General features: G+C 33.7%; 2 protein-coding genes across 3 annotated transcripts; one reads left to right on the top strand and one right to left on the bottom strand.

The window, feature by feature from the left end:
- The first annotated feature begins 1,620 nt into the window (after positions 1-1,620).
- On the top strand, positions 1,621-5,190 carry LOC107638634 (dihydrolipoyllysine-residue succinyltransferase component of 2-oxoglutarate dehydrogenase complex 1, mitochondrial). 2 transcript variants are annotated; one of them, XM_016341987.3, is made up of 14 exons: positions 1,621-1,884; positions 1,967-2,035; positions 2,413-2,473; positions 2,595-2,622; positions 2,755-2,813; positions 2,908-2,982; positions 3,084-3,139; positions 3,229-3,273; positions 3,357-3,647; positions 3,762-3,856; positions 3,969-4,059; positions 4,137-4,247; positions 4,383-4,577; positions 4,776-5,190. In XM_016341987.3, exons 1-14 carry the CDS (start codon positions 1,723-1,725, stop codon positions 4,965-4,967), a joined length of 1,530 nt encoding a protein of 509 aa, XP_016197473.1. In that variant the 5' UTR covers positions 1,621-1,722; the 3' UTR covers positions 4,968-5,190. The 2 variants fall into 2 exon arrangements, with proteins under 2 accessions (XP_016197473.1, XP_088340092.1); XM_088483966.1 differs by lacking the exon at positions 2,595-2,622 and having other exon boundaries at positions 1,737-1,884; positions 2,413-2,499.
- LOC107638635 (Glycine cleavage T-protein family) lies at positions 5,080-7,845 on the bottom strand. The gene is made up of 4 exons (XM_016341988.2): positions 7,541-7,845; positions 6,484-7,051; positions 6,029-6,147; positions 5,080-5,860 (listed from the first exon to the last, which is right to left on the bottom strand). The coding sequence occupies exons 2-4, from the start codon at positions 7,039-7,041 to the stop codon at positions 5,314-5,316; spliced, it is 1,224 nt and encodes a 407-aa protein (XP_016197474.1). The 5' UTR covers positions 7,042-7,051; positions 7,541-7,845; the 3' UTR covers positions 5,080-5,313.
- Between the last annotated feature and the right edge of the window lie 19,785 nt (positions 7,846-27,630).

The raw sequence follows: 27,630 nt of genomic DNA, 5'->3' as shown, positions 1-27,630 counted from the left end.
TGCTCGAAATACAGGTTGATCAAGTTGAAGTTCCTCCTGCAATCCTTCACCATTGCAACCAAATCATCATCTGTGGCCAGCCTCCTCAGCCCATATTCAAGGGGAACTCCTGGAGATTTCCACCAGCACTCCCTAGCCTCAGCATATCCCAGTTCGACATAGTACCCCCTCACAAAGAACACGTCAAGTGTGTCAGCTTCAACTCCCATTAACACCTCTGTGTGATCCGGTTCATAGTACAGATATCCACCCTCATCCTTTTTAAACTTCCCCCCATGGTGAAATACAAAAGTCATCGGAGGACCCTCCATCTACAAGTACAAATAAATGTAGTCAACATCAAAATCTAAAACAACTCCTCTCTTACAACTGCATGTAAACACACAGCAAACTACATAATCATAACCATCGCAAACCCTCAACTCCCAGAAAAATCCACCACATAAGGACCAGAAAATCCCTAACAAACGCATATAGAATATTGTGTAGCTAGTCCAAACCCTAGCCTCACTAGATGGTTCTTAGAACTAAGACACCCAAAACCAACGGACACCAACATTGCAAAATCAACAGAAACTGTGAAAAAAATTAAGCCTTACCTATGGAAGTTACTGTTCCTTCCTCCAACTACGAAACTCCTCAGCGACCTCCTCCAACGTAGCAGGGCCTACTCTTCTACAAGCCTCGCACACACGAATGCTCGATAACGCCACCAAGTTCTGATCAAAGGATCTTTGTGCAGAGTACCAGGGTAGAGAAAAGACGAGGGGTTTTGGAGCGAAAGTGGAAGAGGTTTGTTACGAGAGAAGAGAAGGGCAGAACGTTTGAATATCCACATGTGCCTCATAAACGACGTCGTTCCACTGATTTCGGGCTCAGGGTATGAAACTACGTCGTTTTGCACCTCTCCACGCTGGCACTTAACGTTCCACCTCACCAAACGTTAGCCACGTCACTACCTCACATGACGGAAGGACAAACTCGACCAACGTGAATAACTTTCGGGGACGACTTTGATTAATTTTATCTTTCGAGGACTAAAATGGAGATCGGGGTATCTTTCAGGGACGATTTTGACTATTAACTCAAAAAAAAATATTCGTCGCATCAATTCGATTTTTATGTACGCCGTACCTATACTGATAATGTCAACCAATGAAAGTGCGTGCCCATGCTGCTCTCACTCAAGGAAGAATGGCAGAAATAACGAAAGTAAAAGCATAAAGTAAGACTTAAATGTTGAATAAAGTAAAATTACTGGTAAGAACTAAGAACCCTATTCTCATGCATGTTTCTTTTACCATATTTGAACTAAAGAAATCTCGTCACAGGCATTCTCCAATAGTCCAATCTTGCACAAATTATAAAAGTTTCAATCATAAGTGATGGGCAGAACAAGTGACACAAAAAAACTTGCATCTTTTCTTGTTTAAAACTAAATTTAAATGAATTATATTGAATAAAATCCTAACACTCAAGATTTTTATTTTATTTTTAGATACTAATATAATTTATCAAATTAAAATATCAGAGAGTATGTCTGTTTTATCTAAAGTTTATTACCATCTTTGTTATCATTATTTTCCTACTTAAGAAATAAAAGACTTTTTTTTATGATACAAACTAAAAAGAAAATAAATAAAAAAATGTGGGGACATTCCAGACGCTTCCCATTCTGCATACACAGACAATTTCCAGACACGTAAATTGATAGTTTATTGAATGAATGAAGCCCCATTCATATTCAAAAGGTGTCGTTCATTCTCTCTCTTCTCTGTTCTGTTCTGTTCTGTTCTGTTCTTCACCATTCAAAAAAACATTGTGATCATGTGGCCAACCATCATCAGGCGCAAACTTGCTACTAATGCTTTCTCCACACCCTCGGTAAGCATTTCATTCATTCTCAAATTTCAGCTTCCATGCCTTCATCCTTTTATTTGCTTCCTTCTAATTTCGGAGAGTTCAGGTTTTGAAGCAGGCACTGCAGGGGCCTCCTCCTCCTAACTCGCCACGTTATGCCACCATAGCAAAAAGGGTACCTACTGTTCGCATTCATTCACATATATAGCTCTAGCTCTAGTTGAATGCATCAACAGTAACTAACCAATCTATGTTTTTATTCTCTAATTAAGTCACAAATCTTATACAAGCTTGGACTAACTTTCCTAAGAGCTTAACTTGTTTAATCTTCATGATGGCATTATATCTGTTACAATGTAGGTTTAGTTATGTGATATGCTGTATTGCTTCTGTTAGTTCTGTATTTGGCTGTATCTCCCGGTTTAAGGCTTGGAGTTTGTTCTTCTTTGCAACTGAGTTTCAAGGATTTCGTGATTTAACTTGAGTTCTGCTTGTTTAAAACTGGATAACTTATTGGTTGCTTGAATTACATGTTTCGATTATTGATCGCAGTTGGTGCTTCTTGGAAGAGGATCAAACATTGTTAACATTGCTGGTCGCCAAGGTTGCCCTGGTAATTACTTAAGTTTCTATTTGCCAGTGTATGTCTAGTTAAGTTTTAATTCTCATGTTAAACAAGTATTCATTAATACTGCTACTTCATATGAATCATATTAGCTTACACTTGATGGCAGGTTATCCAGCTCATGTCAAACATATCAGGTCAGTGACATTTTCCTTTCCTCTGGAATATGATTTACTAGCAGTATACATTTTTTTTCTCAGTTTTTATGATGCTAAGACATAAAATGAGTTAATATAAATTAAGATCATGAATACAATTTGTTGTTGCAGGGGTGTTCAAGTATCTTTTCCTCTGTCCATGTGGACTAGGCTTTACTCTTCAGAAAATGGTATGGTATCATGTTTTTAAAACTATTGAAGGTGTTCTATTACTTGAAGTTCAATATATTGAGATTTTTATTTTATTTTATTGTTCCACTGAAGGAGATTTGGCTGATGCTGTTGTGCCCTTTATGGGTGAATCCATTAGTGATGGCACTCTTGCAAAATTCTTGAAGAGTAAGCTATCTACTACCAAGTGATCTGGATTGGCAGATTTTGTTCTTATACATGAAATTTCTTATGTTGCTTGTGTTAATGATTTTACAAAATGGGAGCAGAGCCTGGTGATCGCGTCGAAGTTGATGAGCCAATTGCACAAATAGAAACAGATAAGGTACTTAGGAAAATGACTTTGCATTCAGAGGACTATGTTTTAACCGAATTCGGGTATGAAATTCTTATTTCTTTGTATGACACATGTAGGTGACCATTGATGTGAATAGTCCTGAGGCTGGCATAATACAGAAGGTATTAAATCTGATTAATTAAAGTACTATACCTTTAGAAGTTATGATTATGTCTTTGACTTTGTTTTGTTGACTTGTCCCTAGCTTGTTGCCAAAGAAGGCGATGTTGTTCAACCTGGTATCAAGATAGCTGTAATTTCAAAATCTGGTGAAGGTGTTGCTCATGTAGCCTCATCTGAAAAAGTAACTAGCAAGCCACCTCCTGAGTCATCTCCGGCAGAAAAGAAAACTGTTACTGAGGAACTTCCCAAGGCTAAGCCCTCTTCTCCCAAAGCCTCATCCCGTCCATCATCCGCGACAGATGCACAGGCAGCACAGCCTTCTAAATCCTCAGTGAAGGAACCTCAACTTCCCCCCAAGGAAAGGGAAAGAAGAGTAAGTGTTGCTATCATCTAACTATTGCTTATTTACCTGTTGAAAGATCTATTTAAGATGACTTATTTGTAATTTGTCACATGTTGCTTGTGTTTTCAAACTGTAAAATCTCAGGTTCCTATGACAAGACTCAGGAAACGTGTGGCGACGCGTTTGAAGGATGCACAGAACACTTTTGCCATGCTGACAACGTTTAATGAAGTTGATATGTAAGTTGTTTGTTATTAAGTTACTAAATCTATGCTTTGGTTTTGTCCATGGTGCCCTCTGGTTTTGAATTGTATCTTTAACTTCTGCTGCTTCGAATATTCACTGGTTCAGGACTAATTTGATGAAGCTTCGTGCTGACTACAAGGATGCCTTTTTCGAGAGACATGGTGTGAAGTTAGGACTTATGTCTGGATTTGTTAAGGTACCTTAGATATGCCAATATTGCAATGTGTTTGCAGCACCTTGATGGTGTTTATTTAGTGACTCTTCTCATGTCAGGCTGCTGTTAGTGCACTCCAGCACCAACCAGTTATCAACGGTGTAATTGATGGAGATGACATCATCTATAGAGATTATATTGACATTAGTATTGCAGTTGGTACATCAAAGGTGTTTATCTTATGATCTTATCTCTATATTCTATATATAACTATTTCAGATCATATTTATTCTTGAAAATATTTTGATCTTTTTCTTTCCTGATGTCTGTGATATCTGATTCACTCTTATGGGGTTTTGTTTCAGGGTCTTGTTGTTCCGGTATTACGCGAAGCTGATAAATTGAATTTTGCTGACATTGAGAAGCAAATCAACATGCTTGCAAAGAAGGCAAACGATGGTACCATATCAATTGATGAAATGGCTGGAGGTACATTCACCATATCAAATGGTGGCGTTTATGGAAGCCTTTTAAGTACCCCAATCATCAACCCCCCTCAGGTGAGTTCCACAGATCCGTTATAATTCTATCACCAAAAGGACTGCAAGAATTTTAACTAATGGTTATGCAAATATTCATACTATGCCAGCCACATGATTGCTCAACTCACCTATCATTTTTCATGCTTCATTTGACTCTATGGATCTATTGTATCAGTAAACATACTAATTCTTTTTCTAATATCTTAATGGTGGCAGTCAGCAATACTTGGTATGCACTCTATAGTGAACCGCCCAATGGTTGTTGGGGGTGAAGTAGTTCCAAGATCAATGATGTACATTGCACTTACATATGATCATCGACTGATCGATGGAAGAGAGGCCGTCTTTTTCTTGCGCCGCATCAAAGATGTTGTGGAGGACCCTCGAAGATTGTTGATTGATGTATGAAAAGCCCCTAGAAGAAACATTTTCTGTGATAATGATCTCTATTGTTAATTTGCATAAAGTGTATCAGGGGCAATGTGCCATCCTGGATTTGCATAAAAGTTTAAAGTTGGTGTGGCCTCACAAAAGTAGAATTATTTTATATGAACAATGTGTGCAACTGCAAGATAACAGGTTGAATTCAACTATCATACATGTTTTAAATGAAAACAGTCATCAAAGCAAATCAATCATTCTCCTTGTACTTGATATGAGTAGGGATAGTGTCATAAAAGTTGAACATTCAGATTAAGGAAAAACTGGTCAAGAGGGTATGTGGAATGAAATGTTCAAAGTGATCCAAGGTTAATTAGGAGGGCTTGTAGTATTTGGTTGGTACAAAAGGCATTTTTGTAACAACCCCTTCATTGGCTTTCCCTCGGATAATGATCTTTACTTTGGTTCCTGCCTTGTGCAATCCTGATTTCACATATCCCATCGCTATGTTCTTCTTGAGGCAAGGGCTGAATCCACCACTGGTGATTTCTCCGATGTTGTTGCCACCTTCATCTTGAATCTCGCTGTGGCTTCTAGGCGGTGGTCCAGTAGAAAAGAAACCAACACGTCTGATCTTAGGACCTTCCTCAAGCTGTTTCAGTATAAACTGAGCTCCAAGAAAACCACCCTCAGCTCTTCTTCTCTTACCAATGGCCCATGTGAGTCCTGCCTCAACAGGTGTAATGTGTTGCTCCATGTCATTACCATACAGACATAATCCGGCTTCAAGTCGCAGACTGTCTCGGGCACCCAATCCGGTCAGTCTTATTTTCCCTTCGGATTTTTCCAGGATTGCCTTGGCAAGATCGACTGCATTCTCAGAAGGAACTGAGATCTCAAAACCATCTTCCCCAGTATACCTGAAAGTCTCAATGATATTATGCAAAGTACGCCAATGGCTAACAAGAAAAACTGAATTATGAGACAGAATTTGACATTGATGTAGCAGAAGTGAAATGAGAGAGAATTTCAAAGAGCATTACTATGGTAAATTTCAAATTTTAGAGAGAAATCACAAGAAAGCATACCCTGTGCGGGTGAGAAAACACTGTGAGCCATTGATGTCTATCACAGTGAACATCCCAAAGTACAGCTTGCTCAAATCCTCTTTTGTCAGATGTTGAAGAACAGGAGCAGCAAGAGGACCCTGTTGCAGGAACACTAGGATACTTAGTTTTTCTCCGGGAATAGAGATTCATAAGTCCAATTTAGCAGTCAACTTCAAACTTCAAAAATCACCTAAACAATTTAGTAGTCCAATTCCAATATATACATAACATAATGAGTTACTCTACCAAATATCCAGAGTGCAGGTGATATTTACTGCCACCCCAAAGGTTGCCATTAAGTTCTAGATCTTATCAAACAAAATACAGAAACTGCTAAAAAAGGAAATTCAAAACAAGAAAATAAACCTAAAACACAGCAAGTTCAAAGTGTGTTAAGACACATGAAGCAAATGTACAAGAGTGTGACAAATGACCTGCAGAGCAAGAAGGGATCTCTCATCATGGATGTGCCACGAAACATCACCACCTTTGGCCTTGAATGCCTTCATATGCTCCTCAATATGAGCCAGATCCTTATCTCTACAGCCAGCATTCACAACCAAGTATATGTGATCATCCTTCACCTTGGTAATCACCGAGTCGTCGATCGCCCCTCCTTTCTCATTTGTGAAAACAGTCAAAGATCCAGTTCCCGGGGCAAGCCCAGCAACATCAGCAATGACAAGCTTTTCAAGGAATGGAACAGAGTCCTTTCCCTTCAGGCTTAGCCCACACATATGGGAAACATCGAAAAGGCTGCCATTCTCTCTACAGTTTATTGTTGAGTCCATGATTGAATCCTTGTATTGGATTGGCATGCTCCATCCAGCAAATGGCACCATCTTCCCACTATTAGCGATATGGAAATCATACAGAACTGTCTTTTTCAGTTCAGCTTCAGAGGCGAAAAATCGACGAGCAACAGCCTTCTTATCACCATGGCCAAGTCGGCGGGTGATTGATTGCCCAAGCTGCCACAATCCCCCCCTCATTTTCTGTTATCTGAGACATAAAAGAATTTCATGTCATTGATAAGGAATCATGTGAATTCAAGTATAGTACATTGCTCATTAATTTACTCTCCCAGCTCATAAACAAACAATTAGATGCTAATTCATTGAGATATGAAACAGTTCCAGAACTGATCAAAACGCTGCAGGCAGAAACAAATATGATGCTAATATCCACTGCCCAGTTGCCAGATTCCTAAAAAGGTGAAACCTTTGAGAACAATTCGAGTTCTTATCTTGAAACCAGAAGTGATACGGAGAACTCAGAAATGGAATCAAAATCAATGCAAGGCGGCAAGTGACGCATCACACATGCCAAGGGGAATCATGTGATTAAAAGAAACAAATCCATAACCGGGGAAAATTGAATCTTATCAAATGTACAGATCTAAGCTTCAAATCATAGATTGAGAATCAGCAGAATAATCGATTGCAAAAATGTAACATTGAGAAAGTAACAGAAAACGTTGAAAGAACTTACAGAGTTGGTTATGTTGGGTGTCCGGATTTGTTGTGAATGGAACAAAGTTATAGGAGCAGTGGCAATGGCACAAGATAGAAGGGTGTCATGAGAATGAAATAGATAACCTTTTTCTCTATATATATGTTATATGTGTATGAAATTAAAAACTTTGCTTATCTGGTGGACCTGTATACTAAAAATATTGTGTTGGGGGGTGGGGGGGGGTTGGTGGCTGAGACTGAGAGTGTTCAGATTGGGATACCCCATCGTTAGTGAGTGGTAGGAACACTACCGAAAGGGGTAACCTTGTCTTCTCCTATCCTATCTATTTTGCACTTCATGCTTTCTCTCTATCCTGCGCTGCTCCATGCCCAACCCCATCTTCAATTAATCTTAGCCGTTCATTTTGCCCCACCTACTTTAGGAGATCATCATTTTTTTCTCTTATGTTAACCTTAGCTTAGATCTACTATTTCAGATAGAAAAATGTTACCGCATCAAAATTTATTATTTTTTATTATTATTTAATTATTAATTTAATTTTTTAATTTTTTAGATTAATAATTTAATAATATATTTTATCTCATATTTTTTAATATTAATAATTAATTAATAATTAAAATAATAAAATCTAATAATTATCTAGCATTTTTTTGTAATTTTTACAAAGACAAATTATTATTAGTTATATAATATATTTTTCGTTCTGTTTTGATAAGAATGAAGGATGTGGATGCCCATTCCTAAAAGAATCACATTAAATGAAGGTTGAAAAATAAATACTTCATACATATATAAATAGGACATGATCTGAGGCCATATATCCACGAACAATCAATAAAATTCTCTCTTTCTCTTATACTACTAACACATTTTTCTCTCTTTTTATATTTTTTTTATTTTATATTTGTTACCTCTTCTTTATTTATTTATTTAGTTATTTCATAACACGTTATCAGTACGAGACTCTAATCAAATTTTAAGAAGATTTCAGGTAGCAAATTTTCATTATGTCGAAACTCTCTCCTCTTAAATTTAATGCTCTTGATATATCTGGAAACAATTATTTATCATGGATACTTGATGCTAAAATTCATCTTGATTCAATGGATCTTGGAGATACCATTAAGGCTGAAAATAATACATCCCATAACAATAAAGCTAAAGTCATGATTTTCCTTCGCCGTCATCTTGACGAAGGATTGAAAAAAGAATTTCTCACATTAAAAGATCCTGCAGATCTGTGGAAAGACCTTGAAGAAAGGTACAATCATCAAAAGACAGTGATACTTCCTCAAACACGATATAAATAGACGCACTTGCGTCTACAAGATTTTAAATCCATAAATGAATATATTTCAGCAATGTTTCGAATTACCTCATGAATAAAATTATGTGGGGAAAAGATATCTGATAATGATATGTTAGAGAAAAATTTCTCAACCTTCCATGCGTCGAATGTGCTCCTGCAGCAGTAATATCAAGAAAAAAGATGTAAAAAATATTCTAAGTTAATTTCTTGCCTTCTTGTTACTGAACGCAACAATGAATTACTTCTAAGGAATCATGAAGCGCGTCCAGCTGGCGCCGCCCCATTTCTTGAAGTAAATGCAGCAAATCATTACCACAGAGGAGGTAAATGGCAAGATTTTGGGAATAAAAAAAAATTATGGAAGGAAAAATAATTATATTCACAAGAAAGGATCTCACCAGAAGTGGGATAAAGAAAGAAACAATAGGCAAAGTAAATCAATTGAGGATAAATGCTTCCGTTGTGGTGGAAAGGGCCATTAGTCACGTACCTGTTGTACCCCAAGGCACCTAATTGATCTTTATCAAGTATCCTTGAAAAAGGATGACAAAGAAAAGGAAAAAAAATTTTGTTTCAAATTATGAAAATTCCACCCTCATTATGATGTATCTAATTTTTTTGAGGATCTTGAAGGAAATATTGGCTATTTGATCAATGATGAAATAGTTTAATATGTGTGTTTGTTAAGTATTCATGTGAATAATTTTACTGTGTATGTACTTTTACTCATTTTATTATTATTATTATTTGTCTTTGAAGAAAAATGGAAAGAACATATTATGAAGATATTTGTCTTGCGGATAGTGCAAGTTTGCACACTATTCTCAAAAATAATATATATTTTACCCATCTTGTGCCAAAAGAAGAATATGTTAATACTATTATTGGCTCAGAAAATGTGATAGAAGGCTCCGGAAGAGCTATAATTTTGTTTCTTGGAGGAACAAAATTCATAATAAATAATGCACTATTATCTACCAAGTTTCTGAGGAACTTGTTGAGTTTCAAAAATATTCGCCGAAATGCATATCATATTGAAACTATGAATGAGGAAAATCATGAGTACTTATGTATGACAACTCATGATTTAAATAAAAAGGTTATATTAGAAAATTTATCCTCACTTTCATTTGGGTTATATTATACCAAGATTAGTGCAATTGAATCACATGTCATTGTAAACCAGAAGTTTACTAGCCCAAATGAATTCATAACTTGGCACGACCGATTGAGTCATCCGGGAACAACCATGATGCGGAGAATTATTGAAAACTCCCATGGACATTCACTAAAGAACTAGAAGATTCTTAAATTTAGTAAATTTTGTTGTGCTGCATGTTCTCAAGGGAAATTAATTTTAAGGCCATCACCAGTAAATATTGGATTTGAGTCCCCTGAATTCCTAGAAAGGATTCAAGGTGATATATATGGACCTATTCATCCACCATGTGGATCTTTTAGATATTTTATGGTCCTAATAGACGCATCTTCGAGATGGTCACATGTGTGCTTATTGTCTTCTCGCAACATGGTGTTTGCGATATTACTGGCTCAAATTATTCTGTTAAAAGCACAATTTTCAGAAAATCCAATCAAAGCAATTCGTCTTGATAATGCTGGTGAATTTACTTCCCAAGCCTTTGATGCTTATTGTATGGCTAATGGAATAAGTGTTGAACATCCAGTAGCTCATATTGACACACAAAATGGGTTAGCAGAATCACTTATTAAACGCCTCCAATTAATTGCTAGACCCTTACTTATAAGAACAAATCTCCCAACGTCGGTTTGGGCATGCTATTTTACATGTCGCAGCACTTACTCGTTTGAGGCCAACGAGTTACCATTAGTTCTCTCCTATGCAATTAGCCTTTGGCCAGCAGCCAAATATTTTCCATTTAAGAATATTTGGGTGTGCAATATATGTTCCCATTGCACCACCTTCTCGCACCAAAATGGGACCCCAAAGAAAATTGGGGATATATATTGGATATGATTCTCCCTCTATAGTGAGGTATCTCGAGATACAAACTGGAGATGTATTTAAAGCCCGATTTGTGGATGGTCATTTTGATGAATCAAAATTTCCAACATTAGGGGGGAGAGAATAAGCTTCCTGAAAAGGAACTTAATTAGAAAGCATCATCTTTGATGCATTTAGATCCTCGATCAAGGTAATGTGAACTAGAAGTTCAAAAGATTATATATTTACAAAGAATATCAAATGAATTGCCTGATGCATTTTCCGATACAAAGAGGATAGCCAAATCTTATATACCAGCAAAAAATGCCCCAATTCGAATTGATGTCCTAGTAGAACAAGTAGCTACTAAAGCAAATTCACGGCAAAAGCGTGGTAGGCCTGTCGGTTCCAAAGACAAAAATCATCGAAAAAAAAAGAGGTAAATACGATTTCTGTTGAAAAAGACATAGTAGAGACACCTGCAGTTGTCCAAAATTCTGATATAGTTTTAACGCCAAAAGACGTTCAGGTACCTGAAAATTGTAAAAATGACGAGATCTCGATAAATTATGTCTTTACAGGAGAGAAATTGGACTGAAATAAGGCAATTGTCAATGAAATATTTGCATATAATGTGACATTAAATATCATGCATGAAAGTAAGGATCTTGAGCAAAGATCAATTGAAGAATGTCGACAAAGGAATAATTGGCCAAAATGGGAAGAAGCCATGAAGGCTGAGTTAGACTCACTTGCAAAACGTGAAATCTTCGGACCTGTAGTCCTTACACCAGAAGATGTAAAACCTATTGGATACTGATGGGTATTTGTGAGAAAACGAAATGAGAAAAATGAAGTACGCTACAAAGCTCGGCTTGTGGCACAAGGTTTTTCACAAAGACCTAGTATAGATTATGAAGAAACGTATTCCCCTGTAGTGGATGCGATAACATTGCGTTATTTGGTCAGTTTATCCGCATATCATAAACTACATATGCATTTAATGGATGTGGTAACAGCCTACTTATACGGCTCATTAGATCGTGATATCTATATGAAAGTCCCTGAAGGACTAAAGATATCTAAACCATCCAATGAATATTCGTAGGGATTATACTCAGTCAAATTACAAATATCTTTATATATGGTTTGAAGCAATCTGGACAAATGTGGTATAATCATCTTATTGAGTATCTTGCCAGAAACGGATTCAAGAATGATGATATCTGTCCATGTGTTTTCATAAAGAAATCTGCATCAGGATTCATTATAATTGCTGTGTACGTTAATGATTTAAATATCATTGGAACTCCTGAAGAGATTCCAACAATTATTAAAACTCTAAAAGAAGAGTTTGAGATGAAAGATCTTGGAAAGACTAAATTTTGTCTCGGCCTGCAGATCGAGCATATGAAAAATGGGATCTTTATTCATCAAACAACATACACAGAAAAGATCTTGAAGAGATTTTATATGGATAAGTTACATCCATTAAGTACCCCAATGATCGTAAGATCTTTGGATGTGGAAAATGATCAATTCCATCTTAAAAAAGAGAATGAAGATATCTTGGTTTTGAAGTATCATATCTTAGTGCCATTGGAGCGCTAATGTATCTTGCTAATAACACACGACCCGATATATTATTTGCTGTGAACTTACTAGCAAGGTATAGTTCCTCTCCAACCAGAAGACATTGGAGTGAAATCAAACAAATCTTTCGATATCTTCATGGAACGGTTGATATGAGATTATTTTATCCCTATGGATCCAAGTCACTACTAGTTGGCTATGCAGATACATGATACTTGTCTGATCCATATAAAGAGAGATCTCAAATAGGATATCTGTTCACATATGGTGGTACAGCTATATCATGGAGGTCCACGAAACAGACGATAGCAGCAACCTCCTCTAATCATGCTGAAATACTCGCAATACATGAAGCTAGTCACGAGTGTTTTTGGCTCAGGAGTTTGATCCAATATATTATGTCATCATGTGGATTGATTGATCGAAAGATAACTCCAACTATTGTAAGACCCCGAATTTTTTTAAAATTAAATAATTAACTATTTATAAACTAATATATTATATTGAGATATAATTTTTAAGAAAAATATTTTTAATAAAAATAATTAAATAGATTATTATTATTATTATTATTATTATTATTATTATTATTATTATTATTATTATTATTATTATTATTATTATTATTATTATTATTATTATTATTATTATTATTATTATTATTATTATTATTATTATTATTATTATTATTATTATTATTATTATTATTATTATTATTATTATTATTATTATTATTATTATTATTATTATTATTATTATTATTATTATTATTATTATTATTATTATTATTATTATTATTATTATTATTATTATTATTATTATTATTATTATTATTATTATTATTATTATTATTATTATTATTATTATTATTATTACCTCGGCAAAGCCTTAAGGAAATTAAAAGAAAGGAAGCCAAAGGTGGCTTATGCATTACTATATATATCATGACATTTAACTTTGCTTTGCTTTGACAAATCATTCTTCCACCAAATAAATATCTTCTCCAATTCATTATGCTAACGAACTTGTACTTAGGAAGAAAAGAAAGATTTGTGACACCAAATCATCTATGGGTCGCACTATGATACAGATGCTATTTGGTACAGATTTATAAATATTTCATCTGCTTCAATAGCATATCAACATATGGCACTGGTAGGTACAGGTCCTGGCAGGACTTAGATAGTAGTTGTAGTTAAGCCAAACTTAATGAATAGAAGTGGTAACTGATAAACTTGTGGAATGAGCCTTAGCAGCATTAGATCACTGAATTGGGTATCCAAAAAAACAAAAATGAACTTGAAGTGTTTTTTATTTTGTTAATAGGAACAAAAAAGAGTGAAACCCATCTTCATCGAAGGACATTCTAGTTCAATTAAATACTTATTTTTTAAATTAGTTCAATTAATTTTAAACTTTTATTAAAATATGGGAGATTTTAGTTAATACTGTTGTAGAAAAAATACACACAATGATTTATTAAATTAAACGTATTAAAAATTATTTTTATTAATCAATATTTTAAGGTTTACTTACGATACTAATTTATTAATAATTTATTAATAATTTATAAATAATTTATTTTAAATTAATTTAATAATATTAAAAATTAAATATCTAACTACCTTGCTAGTAAATTCAAAAACTAAATCCTTATTAATATCTATTAATCTAACCAAATAATTTATTAATTTATAAATAAAATTTAAAAAAATTACAACGATGACGTCTAAGTAAATAATTCCCAAACTCAACATATGAGCACCATGTCAGCATTTTAAATTAGTTCAATAATATTAAAAATAAAAATTAAATTTCTAACAACCTTGCTAATAAATTCAAAAACTAAATCCTTGTTAATATCTAGCAACCTAACTAAATAATTTATTATTTATTAATTTGTAAATAAAGTTTCAAAAATTTCTAATTACGACATCTAAGAAAATAATTCCCAAACTCAACATATGAGTGCCATATTAGCATAAGAACTTTCTATTTGTATTACTATAAAGATAAAGATAAAGATAAAGATAAAAAAAAATTCATAGTAGAAGAAGCTAAATTTACTCTTTCATTACATTTATAGGAGTGTAGATAATTCACAGTTATGATATTTTTTTAATTTATTTTTAAAGTAGTATTATTTTTTTAGTGGAATAATTATAAATTAATATATGATGGTCATTAATTGGGATCGAAAAAGAGAAGGTGGAAAAAGAATAAGAAAAGAAGGAAGGAAGAAAGAACAAGCCAATATAATAGTGGTAGTAAGACAATGATAGATATGTATATAGAGAATAGTAAAAAAAATAATAAAAATTAAAATTAAAAAGTCTAAAAGAATAACAATAGTATGGTGATAATTAATTACGGTTATAACACCTTAACTATCAAAATGTCACGCTTCCGGCTACGCCACTCTGATAGTTGCGGGTATTACGACAACTCTTAAAATATTTAATACTAAAATAGGAACCTGTTTAAAATTTAAACCGAATTTCTCAAAACATATATATATTATTAATTTACACGCTTTACATAATCAAATTCCTATCCCTCTTATAAAAACTTGTACAGATAAAGACGAGGGAAAAAGTAACTAATACAACATAAAACATCGTTTGAACATAAAAGAAATAAAATAGGCTCTTCCGAACTTCGTCGTCCATAACCTAAAAAGAAAATACCTGTAGGGGAGTGAGAACATTGTTCTCGCTGGTTCTCATTATGGGGTTAGAGAATTACTATAATAGGATACGTGAAATAAAACTATTCTTAAAATACAGTGATTAATAACCGTCTTATGCATCTTTTCAAAACCAAAGATTTATTATTCAAAATCCAAAATCCTTTTTAAAAGAGAAAGTTAATAATTCTTTCAAAATCCTAAATCTTTTTAAAAGTTTTTCCTATATAGCATGAATGACCAAACTGTTCCGAGCATAAGTTCATTAAGTCTATACTGAACCAGCTCATAGACGATTCGGCGGTGTGGTCTCCTTCCAAGGTCCAATGACGACGTGATGGTGGCGGTGAGGCGTGGAGCAGTGACGGCGCAGCTTCTCTTCCTTTTCCTCTCTCGGATCTCCTCTTTCTGTTAGCAGCAGCGGCGACGTTGGCAGTGACACCCACCGCGTCGCCTTCCCTTCTCCCCCCTCTTCTCCTTTCTTTCTTTCTTTGTGGGCGTGGGTGTTTGTGTGTGTGTGGGTGAACCGTGGATAAGGAGTGGGGTGTGGCTGCTATTTGTGTGTTAGAGGGTTAAAGTAAAAAAAATTAGGTTTAGATAAGATTAGGATTATGTTAGGGTTTTAGTTTAGGTATTTTTATTAAAAATATGGATAGTAGTGTAATTTTATGAATATATAAAAAGTAGGATAATAATAAAAATCAAATTAAATATAAAATATCCATCTTTAAAAATGTCTTTTAATTAATAATCTTTAAATAATTTTCAGTTAAATATCAATTTAATAAAAATTAGAGATAAGTAAATTAATTTTTTTATTTATAAAATAAGATTAAAAATCTATATATTAAAATTAAGACATATAAAATATTTATTATTTTTCAATTATAAGAACTCTAAATAATAAATAAGAATTTACTCAACTTATATATATAAATCTCTAAAAATATAATTTTAAATAAATATAACTGATTATAAATAATTTATTAATAACTTTTTAAAATTCGGAGTCTTACAGCGGTTAAGGTGAATAGATGAAGAAAACAAGAAAAGGGAATAAAACAAAGCAACATAATAGTGACGGACTGGGTGTGAGATAATAATATTTATACATGTATAAAGAATGATAAGAGAAAAGGATAGTGTATGATATGATTGTTGAGTAGGTGTGGTCGCTTGTGGTGTGATGTACTGTAATCTGGTATGTCATCGTTGATACTATGAACTGAATTTTGAAATCGTGCCTACAGTTGGGTTTATTCAGTGGTGTATCATATTGATTCGCTTTCTTTGTACCGTAGCAGGTGACTGAGTTGCTGTGTTATTGAAGATTGACTTTAGGTTTGATTTAGCGGTGGAGAGGAGGGGTCTGATTCAAAGAGTTTAGAAGAGATCTGTAGTTACACTTCCTCCAGTACGGAGGAGGACAATAATGATAATCTATACCTCAAACTATAATTAGAGGAAGCATAATAATAATAAATTTGAGTAAAAAAACTTATTCATATAAACTTCAACTAAATAAGTTCATTAATTTATAATGCTGCAATAATATTTTTTTTATTAAATTTGGTTTAATATGTATTTTTATCTTATATTTTAAGATACAGATTATAGTTCAATTTCGATATACTGACGGTATAAAATATTTTTATACAATTATTCGATTACATCTATTTTTTTGGATGAGATGACATAGAAATTTAATTGTGCTAATTTTTCTAAAATAATTTATTACTTTTTTATTTATGCTCTTCCAAAAATACAATTTTACTATCTTATTACTTTTTGTTTCTTAACATTATTACTATCTATTTTTTATTGTTATTATTATTTATATTATTATTATTATTATCATTATTAAATCAAAATAAAATATACATAAAGAGCCAGTCAACTAGTCAATATTTTAATACATTTTACTTCAGTAAAAGTTATTTATTCAACATAAAATTAATTGTTATCCGATCTTTTCTTTTTTTAAAATATTTGTTTTATATTGAATAACTAATATGAAATATATATATATTTTAAAAGAAAATTCGTTAAGGCCTCTTTAATTTCTTAAGCTTAACATTCTTAATTTAAAATAAAATAATTTGTTACCATTTTATTTCAAATATTTGTATGTATTTTTAGAATTTCATAAAAAATAACAAAAAATTTAATACACATCTAATACAATATTTCTTTCCAAAATAAAATTCAATCTAACCAAATAAAAAGAACCAAAGAAAAAGCCTATTTAATTAGTCACCCACCATATGACCAAAAAAATAAAAAAATAAAAAGATCAAAAGGAAGAACTTCCATGACCAAAAAGAACAATCCATGACCAAATATTAAAACAATGGCCCACCTTCCTTGCAAGCAGCTAGTTATCGTCCTCTAAGCCGTGGCTCCCCTTGCAAGCCCGATAAGAGTCAGAATCTCTGCCAAACCTATCCCCTCTCAAGCATCATATTGCCACTTGTCATGTAATCCATCAATCTGTATAGACAAATCTGTACGCTATAATTTCCCATCATCTATTTATCACACACGACCTTAGATCATAACACATGCCTCCTTTCATTAATTGCACATATTCCTTTTTCATTCACCAAACCTGATAAAGAAAAGAAAAGAAACACCGTGAGAGAGAGAACGAAACCATGGAACTGGAACCGTGAGTTTCCAACTTCGATTACTTGCGATCCGTAATTCCAATAAAAAATTTAATCTGATAAAAGTATTTGTATCCTCCTCCTCTACACGTTAGTGTTACTCTTGTCCGGTAGAAGTTGACGTCACCTCTTCTTCTTGAGTTCGGCCAATTAGAGTTCTAGGAGATACAGACGATTTCTGACATTTTCTTCTTCAGCAACTCGGTCAGAAAGCTTCTCTAGAGCTTTCGTTGTTTTGATTTCGTACGGAGGTAGGGAATTTATTTTAAAATTAATCGTTTAAATTTATGAATGCCATTAAAGTCTAGTGAGTAATTGCAAATAATTTGTAAATGTCTTACGTGATTAATTGATGAATTGGTTGAGTTGTGACGGTGAAAGGTGATTAAATTAGAGTTATTTGTTAAATTGAAAGATGATGAGTTAGTTATTGAAGAAATTGTTGTATTGATAATTATTGAATGGAGTTGGATTTGAATTTGGTTTTGGAAGTTAGGAATATGAGGGAGCTCGCATGAGTGGTAAAGTCCAATTTTAAGGGAAGATGTTGTCCAAATTTTTGTAAAAAGTATACGAAAAAGTGTTTTTGTTTTGAAAATCTGGTTTAAATATGTATTTACATTAAGAAGTGAACTTTATATTAAAAACTTGATTTACAGGCTTATTTTGAAAAACAATTTTAAAATTGAACCTAGTTAGCTTTCAGGTTTATAAAATGATTTGGCATTGGATTTAGATTGTCGGATTTATCAGGAAAGATCTTTGAGGATCAAAAATGATTTTATTGAGACCCTTGAAGGATGGCAAAGCCCGAATTTTAGAGAAAATGCTGCATAAATTTTTATAAAACTTTGAGGCTTTGCTTAAAGCGTTAATCAAAAGAGAATTTGATTTAAAACTCATTCTATTTGGCTTTCAATTTATGAGGAAAAGAGTTATGTTTTAAGTTTATTCTATAAAAAGTTTCTTGTTTAAGTAATAACTTGAGTCCAATTTATTAAGGAAAGGAATTTTTATTAAACGTTAAAGAAGTTTGGCAGCCTAGAAACTAATGTTTTGAGGTATGATAAGTGAAGGAATATGTGGTGATGCGGAGGTGCGAATAACAATAAGGTGATGCGAAGGTATGTATAGTTAAGCGATGATGTGGAGGTATGAGTATGTAATTAGTGATGTGGAGGAATATTGAAAAGTCATGAATGAAATAAATAACTGAAGTAGATTATGATTCATGAAAATGAAATGTGAATGGCCTTGTGCCAAATTGCTAATGCGAAAGGGCCCGCCTAACAAATAGTCTGAGATTGCTAATGCGAGAATGTTCGCCTAATTGATAGTACTGTTCCTTACTGTGATAACATTAAAATGTTATTATAATGAGGCCTAATTGACACGGGTAACCGTGATGCCAAGGTGTCTAACTGACACAGTAAAGGAACCATATTCGAGGTTCACTCCGAGTAATGTCGGGTTGCGGGTAGACAACCGACGCATGAGCTCATGGCCTGCTTAGGATAGACATGCATCATATTGATTGCGCATTTGCATTTGGTCTTGTTTTGCTTGTTATATTTTCTCTGTGATTGTGCTGCTTGACTTGTTTGTCTTATTGCAATTTGTTTGTTTGTTGATCTGTTTCTTGTACTATTGTTTCTCTGTGATTGGGAACTGAGGTTGTGATTGAGATTAGTTTAATTCTGGAAATTTAAAGAAGGTAATAAGTTAATAAAGTAAAAATAAAAAAGTATTTCCAAAGGTTTAACAAAATAGTTTTATTGAATAAAGTTAGTTATTTGCATTTTATTCCATTACTTCTACGGCATTCCTATTCCCTATTGAAAACTAGTGGTTTGTTCTCACCCCAAAATCTTTCACCCTTTCAGTGACACAGGTTCGGAGACTCAGTTTGAAGTTGCGGGCGATTATGAGTTTTATTTAAGTTAAGTCTATGTGTTGAGTTGCTTTCATAGAATTCCCTCGCCCTGATTACTTTAAGTTTTTATTATATACAGAGGGATAGGAGTTGTAACTGAGTCTTATTTGAAATCTTTTGTATAATATTTATTATTATTAATAGTTATGTGATTATTATTACTTGTGTTTGTTGATGAATGATTTTCATTGATGAGAAACAAAAATTTTCGGCTTTTTCCTAAAAATTGAAACGCGAAATCGAATTAAGGGCTCAGTATTAATAGTAAATATGGAAAACAGGTCGGTAATGCCTCACTTTTGGTACGATCATGACGTGCTAAAAGTTAGGGTGTTACAACTGTCCTGTTTAAAGATAATACAGCATGCATTGCTCAACTTAAGGGTGGATATATCAAAGGCGATAGAACAAAGCATATTTCTCCCAAATTCTTCTTCACTCATGATCTTCAAAATCAAGGGATAATTGATGTCCAACAGATCCGCTTAACTGATAATCTAGCAGATTTATTTACAAAGTCACTCCCAAAATCCTCTTTTGAAAGATTGGTACATCAGATTGGGATGTGCCGATTTCGAGATATTAAATGATGTCGACAAAAGGGGGAGACTATACTTTTTTTTCCTTGGTCAAGTTTTTTTCCATCGAATTTTTCTTGACAAGGTTTTTAATGAGGTAGTCCCCATCACAAAGGATATTGTACTCTTTTTCCTTCACTAAAATTTTTTCCATTGGATTTTTCTTTAGTAAAGTTTTAACGAGGTATAATCCTAAATGGTCATCAAAGGAGGAGTGTTGTGATAAGAATGAAGGATGTGGATGTCCATTTCCAAGAGAATCACATTAAATGAAGGTTGAAAAATAAACACTTGATGCATGTATAAATAGGACATGATCTCAAACCATATATCCACGAACAATTAATAAAATTCTCTCTTTCTCTTATACTGCTAACACATTTTTCTTTCTCTTTATATTTCTTTATTTTATATTTGTTACCTCTTATTTATTTATTTATTTAGTTATTTCATAACACATTCTTTCTTTTTTTTATTTTTAATATGAGCGAAAAATGTGTATTTTTCGCATTATGACTTATGAGTGAGGATGTATTGCGAAATTGTAAAAAATAAAAAAGAAGAAATCAAAAGTTCATATTTGGGTATTAAAATTTGTGGGTTAAATTTGTGTTTGTGAATTTTTTTTATTATTTTAGAATTAGATTTGTTTTATAAATTTTTTATTTTTTAAAATAAAATATTTTATTCTCAAAATTGTGATTATGTATTTTTTATTTCTAAAATAAGAAATTTAACTCTCTGAATTATGAACTTGAATTTTTTTAAATTTTAAAATACACAAATTTGACACATTGAGTTTATTCTCCTCTTCTCTCCTTAATAAATCTCACAGTTTGATTTGTTTAATAATTATTTAAAAAAAACTTCATATTAAAAAGAAACCGGAACCTTTCTCTTTTCTTTTCATAAAAGTACATCACACACCAATTTTTTACATAGAAATTATTTAAATATCAATATATATATATATATATATATATTGCTAAAATAAATAATGAATCAGTTTAAAATTTCAGAGAAACATTTTATTTTTATTGTTATTATTTTACAATATTCCCGCTATCATAATTTTTTTTATATTATTTAATGCCATAATAATATAATTTACAACCACATTGATATCCTGCCGGATGTGTAGTTTATGTACTAATTTTATTAGGTGATACTACAATGATGATTTTATAATTGTCTTTATGTAAATATATATATTTTTTTATCTTTAGATGATGGATTGTATGGTTAAATTTTTATATTTATAGAAGTATTATTTTTGTTTAAAGTGTGGCTAAATAAATAAATCACACTTCTAAACAAAACATTTTCATAAAAATATATTTTTGCCATCTTTATTTGAGTAGTTGTCATTTTATTAATGAGCGGAGAATCCTTTACAAGCTAGGGTGTGTTTGGGGTTCACGTTGGAGAAGAGAGAAGCTCGTTTGAGTGTCTTGAACGTCCCACTTTTATGTTTGGCAATTTGTTAGAACTCTAAACCCAGAAGTGCTTTCACCTCTGAACGTACGTTCACGTGAAGCTAAAATTTCTTGCTTCAACGTTCACGTTGAGAAAGTTGATTATCGTTGGAGGAATTAAGTGAAAAATTTATTCCTTTTCTACCAATCATACCCTCCATTCTCTTCTATAAAAAGGATGCAAGTAACCATAACTTTCACAATAGTTCTTCGTTCATTTGTTGTGTATGTTCTTTGTTCTGAATTTTTTTTTCTATCAAAATTTTTCAGATCTGTTTCAATCACTGCCAAGATAAAAAATTTAATTGTTTTTTTATTATTTTTAATACTCTCTTTCATATTTTGATTTTTATATTTTTTATTGTATTTTTTTATTTATACGATAAATAATTTTTATATTATTTTTTAGTATTTTGATGTTATTTTTTTAGTGCTCTATTATATTTTTATTGTACTTTTTTATTCATATGACAACTATTGTTGATATAAATTCTTATTTTTATTAATTTTATTATTTTTTGTTTATATAAATTCCTTTTTTTCTATCCTTTATTGTATTGTATTTATGTTGTGTATAAAATTTTTTATTTTTTTATTTTATTTTATTCATATCAATTTTATTTACTTCTTATTGTAATTTTTTTGTTCATATGATACATGTTGTTGGTTGTAATTATTATATACTATGTTTGATATAAAAAAATTTTTTTTTTTGTTTTTATTGTATTTTTTATTGTATTTTATTTTATTTTTTATTATATACTAAATATAAGTAACAAAAGAGTCGTAAATAATAAAAATGTATATTTCAAAATGATATAAATTAAAGAGTAATAAAGTACTAAAAAGATTATAGAATATTTTCTTTTTGTTTGACATTATAGAATGTATAGTACGTACTCTCTTTTATAATTTTATTTTTATTGTATTTTTTTCTCAAAAGATAGATATTATTTTATTATTATAAAATAATAATGTTTATTTATATGATAAATATTTTTATTATAAAATGAATTACTAAGATCTATTTAAATATCTAAAGTAAAATGATAGGATAATATAAAAAATTATTTAAACTGATGTCTCTTTTAGTAATTTTTTTTCTAAAAGTGATTTTGAGTAGCAAAATCAAAACAACATTTATTTTATTATAATCCATTTTAATATAAAGATTGCCAAACATAAATCACGTTAACACAAACTTACTTTTCATCAAAATCAAGTTTGCAAAATCAATTCTATGCAAACTCTCGTTTACAAACTGTAATCCAAACACACACCTACTAGTAGGAAAGAAAGGAAATTCTACAGCATCCAGGAATGTGGTTGGTGTGAGTGTCAGGTCCATTACTCGCCAATGAAAAACGCTAAAGAAAAACATAATAATAAAAATGAAAATATGTTTTTTTGGAAGGAAAAAAATGTCAGAAATTATTTTTCTTATAAAAAGGTTGTTGGTGTTTTGGCAGGATATTAGGTAGTGGAGTGATTTGCCGATCAATGGAGGTAGCGGTCAACACGCAGAGGGCGCGGTGTCTCTGCTCGTCAGCAGCGTGTCAGCACCTCAGCAACACGTCGGGGGCGTGGTGACGCAGCGCGCATGCAAGGCTCTGGCACCACGCAGGGGGTGTGGTGGAGCTGGCTTCGCAGATTCCCAAGGTTGCTTGCAACACGGGGTGGGCGTGTTGACTACTGCTTCCATGCAGGGGACAGCTCTTCCACCCCGGTAAACAACAAGCGTCTAAAGTGGCTCTATATAAAGAGCCTCTCCACCCCAATGTTATATACGTAGTGTGTTAGTGAGAGAAGAAGGCTTGTGTTGGTTTTTATTAGAGAGGGAAAGGGGGATTGCTGATCAACAAAGAGGGGAAGGGGGGATGCAGGAAACAAAGAGAAAGGGTGGAAAATAGGAGGGAAAAAAATATTACTTTGTATTTATTTTAAAAAATGGTTTGTAATTATAGTGCCCCGTAAGAACATATTATAAATTATTTGGATCATCTAATTTATATAAGTTGGTAAATTATATTTTTATTGTGTATTTAAATTTCTGTTATTTTTTGTTATTTAACATGTTAGAATATAATTTTTTTTGTTAATTTTGGATTAATTTTATGTTATAAAAATACTATAATAAAATATATATTATATAATATAATAAAAATTCTATAATAAAATATATTTTTCTACAATAAAATATAAAAATACTATAATAAAATATATATTCTATAAATAAATAAATATTAGAAAAATACATTGTTATTAAATGTTAAAAAAATATATATTTTTGACGCATGGAAAAAAAAACGGCTCGGTCATTTATATTTATTTAAAAATAAGTCTGTATAATAATATTAGAAGAAAAAATTGTTAATATATAATTTTTTTTATTATTTTTCTTAGAATAAAGTATTTTTCCGGTGAGTTTAGTGAATAAACGGTTTGTATATTAATAAATATATAGATACACTTTTAAAAAAATAAATATGGTAATGCACGTTAATTATTTTAACAAATAAAATATTAAAATAAATAAATATGTAAATATTATTAAATGAATACATACATTTTATAACTAAATATGCTGATATTTGTATATTAATAAATGAATATTTGTAACTAATCTAACAAATATATTTTTGTTGATACTGCTTAATAGGAATTTGTTGGTGCGTAAACTAGATCTGCCACAGACGTGAAATCCGATGGTCAAAAACTACTTACGCGCAACAGGATTCTATCATGTATCTAGGATTGGGGTGATAAGAGGATTTCACCCCTTATTAGCTGCTCTGGTTGAAAGGTGGAGACCGGAGACTCACACTTTTGTATTGCCGGTGGGTGAGGTTACAGTGATATTGGAAGATGTCGCTCGTATATTTGGCCTACCCATTGATGAAGAACCTATGAGTGGATGGACTGATAGTAGTAGCGACTTCGTTTAGAGCCAGAGCATGGCAATATTCGAACGTGAACCAATACTCAGTCATAATTCGAAATCCTATATAAAGCTTGGTTGGGTTCGATGTATCAGAGACGCGGAGTCGTTGGACACTGAAAAGTCCATAAGGAGATACGTCAGATGTCAGATTTTCTGTATGTTAGGGTCGACCCTATTCGCAGATAAGTCGACCGCATACGCCTACATGAAGTATTTACCGTTGCTTCGCGATTTCGAGCGGATCCATACTTATAGTTGGGGGTCAGCATGTTTCGCACATCTTTACAGAGCACTATGTCGTGCATCACGATATGATACAAAGGAGATGGATGGCCCTCTTAACATGGTGACATGGTAGTCGTTCCACCTGAAAGTGCTCATAGTCACACGTCCGTCGTGCAAGATCAACGACTGACATCTTTCCGCTAGTCATTTCACGCACCTCAAATACCTCATTCCGTTTGTCAAAACGGTGCACAACTATATTCCCAGCCTGTTGCATATTTGCCTCTATCCGCTGTTGTGCAAATACGGAATAAGTAAATCCAGCACGCTTGCGTTCGTGAGTCTCGGCACTCTTCCGCGTAAAAAGTTCATTTAACCGATAATATGTTGCTCGGACTAGTGCCAACACAGGTAGATTACAGGCACCCTTCAACACTGAGTTAATGCACTCGACAAGGTTCGTTGTCTTATGGCCCCATCGATGTCCCTCGTCGAATGCCAATACCCAATGTCTAAGTCCAATGGCGTCGCACCACCTGGCATATGCCTCGCCTCGCTCTTCCAACCTCTTATAGTTGATGTTATACTCTTCCACCGTTCTTGAATACCCAATGTTGACCACAAGCTTTTGCAAGTGAGGGACTTTGAATGCTCGTAGGAAGTTGCTGCCGATGTGCCTTATACAAAACATCCACCATACTCTTGTAGGTTACCAGTCACCTCCGGAACAATTTACTGTTTCCCGAATGGACTCATGCCGGTCTGAGATCATTCCCACACCGTCTTTTCTGACAACATGCATTCGCAGATTCCTGAGAAAGAAGTGCCACGCATCAGCTGTCTCCCCTTCCACCAAGGCAAAAGCGATAGGCACAATGTTTTGATTCCCATCTTATGCAACAGCGACCAGAAGTGTACCTTTGTACTTTCCATATAGGTGTGTGCCGTCAACCTGAACTAGGGGCTTGCAATGCCTAAATGCCTTAATGCATGGATTGAAACTCCAAAATACGCGATGAAGTATTTTTACCCCTTGCGCCTCCTCATTACAGTTGTACATTGGGCGTGTTTCTATTTGGACAACTGACCCAGGCATCTTTTGAACCATAACCGAGAGCCACCATGGCAATGCATGGAAACTCTCCTCCCAACCACCGAAAACTTTCGCTATGGACTTCTGCTTTGCCAACAAAGCCTTTCGGTAACTGATGGTATAGTTGAACCTTGACTGGACTTCTGCTATTATAGATTTCACCTTGATGGACGGGTCAGTCTCGACCAATGGCCTTATAGCCTCAGCAATTGTATCCGAGTCCAACTTGGAAAGATCTTGTGAAATCACTCCCATTGTGCACGTGTGCCTACCGTTGTATCTGCATATCTCCTAACAACCTTTTTTCCATATCAAGCTGGCTCGGATAAGCCAATCGCATCCACGCCCATACATCTTGCACTTTGCATAGAATGTTTGTGGCTCAGACTCATACACGTCGTAGTCAACTCCTCTAGCGATAATGTAACTTCTAATTGCTGCCACGACCGACTTTCTAGAACTGTATTCCATTCCAATCCGGAACTCTCCGTCTTCAGGATCAGCAATGCCTATAGAAAGTAGAAATCATCGTTTATTAATCAATCCAAAGTATAGATTAACAAAAACGTATTATTCAGTCATCACGTACCTATGTTTGAATATTCTAGAAACTCCAGTGCATGCATGGCGTCGAGATCCAACTCACGCATAAAAGGTGGCACGTTCATTGGTTGACTAATAGAGGGATGAACCACTACATTCTCCGCTGCTGTCTCAACTCCCACATCACAATCCTCGTCTTCGTTGTCGGCTTCATAAGTCGCTTCGAAGTCCTATTCGCTGTCACTATTCATTTCCTCGTACACTGCAGCTCTATCATCCTCCACCTCTAAATCATTTTGGATCCCTTCCGCCTCTACAGTTGCAAACTCAACATACAGCTCAATCTGTGGCTTTCGCATCTGAGTCTGCCGGTGAATTTGAAACATATTCTGCATAGTCACTTCGTCAGTGATTGGCATGGTATCAAACTGTATTAGACCACCAAAAACTGCAACCAGATTTTGGTACAGAATTCTACTCACTCTCTTTAACGTACCGTTCTCCATGCTTTGACAGAGATCGTTCTGAAGCTCCATTAACGTCATGGTGCACGGAACCACAAACGAAAACAGATTCTGGCACACAAACCTCACTCCCTCATGAGTATTACGTATTATCTCACTGTCGCGATACACCACCAAGTTTGGGGTACCCTCTATTACACTACAAACACACTCAAAGAACACTCACACACTCTTACTCAAAATGAAAATGGACCCGAACACCGTCTTATATAGAGGGGAGCACTCACCACGCCCCCCACGTGCTGGTTGCCTCAGTCAATCACGCCTTGCCACGTGTCAGCACGCCCCCGCGTGCTGATTCAAGCTAGCCAATCACGTTCTGCCACGTCATCAAGCCCCCCCCCCCCACGTGATGACTCAGCACGCACCCCACGTGCTAGCCAAGCAAGCCAATCGCCTTCTGCCATGTCATCACGCCCCCCACGTGATTCTTGCTCCGTTCAACCACATGCTGCCACATCTCTTCACGTTCCCACATGTAGCAAGTAACACGCCCCCTGCATGTTGACCTTGCACCTGACACGTCCACCCAGAGGTAATACACAATGCTCCTCCATTTCCATCCAAAACACCACG

Source organism: Arachis ipaensis, chromosome B4 (assembly GCF_059453495.1).
Source record: "Arachis ipaensis isolate K30076 ecotype BB chromosome B4, ASM5945349v1, whole genome shotgun sequence".
Classification (NCBI taxonomy): domain Eukaryota; kingdom Viridiplantae; phylum Streptophyta; class Magnoliopsida; order Fabales; family Fabaceae; genus Arachis; species Arachis ipaensis.
Note: the sequence above shows the minus strand (reverse complement) of the source record. Positions and strands in the feature narration are given on the sequence as shown.

Bases quoted from the DNA above. Each gene is read 5' to 3' on its own strand.
- LOC107638634 (XM_016341987.3), top strand. From the start codon at position 1,723: ATGAATGAAGCCCCATTCATATTCAAAAGGTGTCGTTCATTCTCTCTC. The intron at 2,474-2,594 runs GTAATTACTTAA...ACTTGATGGCAG, and splicing joins TGGTCGCCAAGGTTGCCCTG to GTTATCCAGCTCATGTCAAA. The intron at 4,060-4,136 runs GTACCTTAGATA...TTCTCATGTCAG, and splicing joins TTATGTCTGGATTTGTTAAG to GCTGCTGTTAGTGCACTCCA.
- LOC107638635 (XM_016341988.2), bottom strand. From the start codon at position 7,041: ATGAGGGGGGGATTGTGGCAGCTTGGGCAATCAATCACCCGCCGACTT. The intron at 6,148-6,483 runs GTCATTTGTCAC...TTCCTGCAACAG, and splicing joins GATCCCTTCTTGCTCTGCAG to GGTCCTCTTGCTGCTCCTGT. The intron at 5,861-6,028 runs GTATGCTTTCTT...TGAGACTTTCAG, and splicing joins TGTTTTCTCACCCGCACAGG to GTATACTGGGGAAGATGGTT.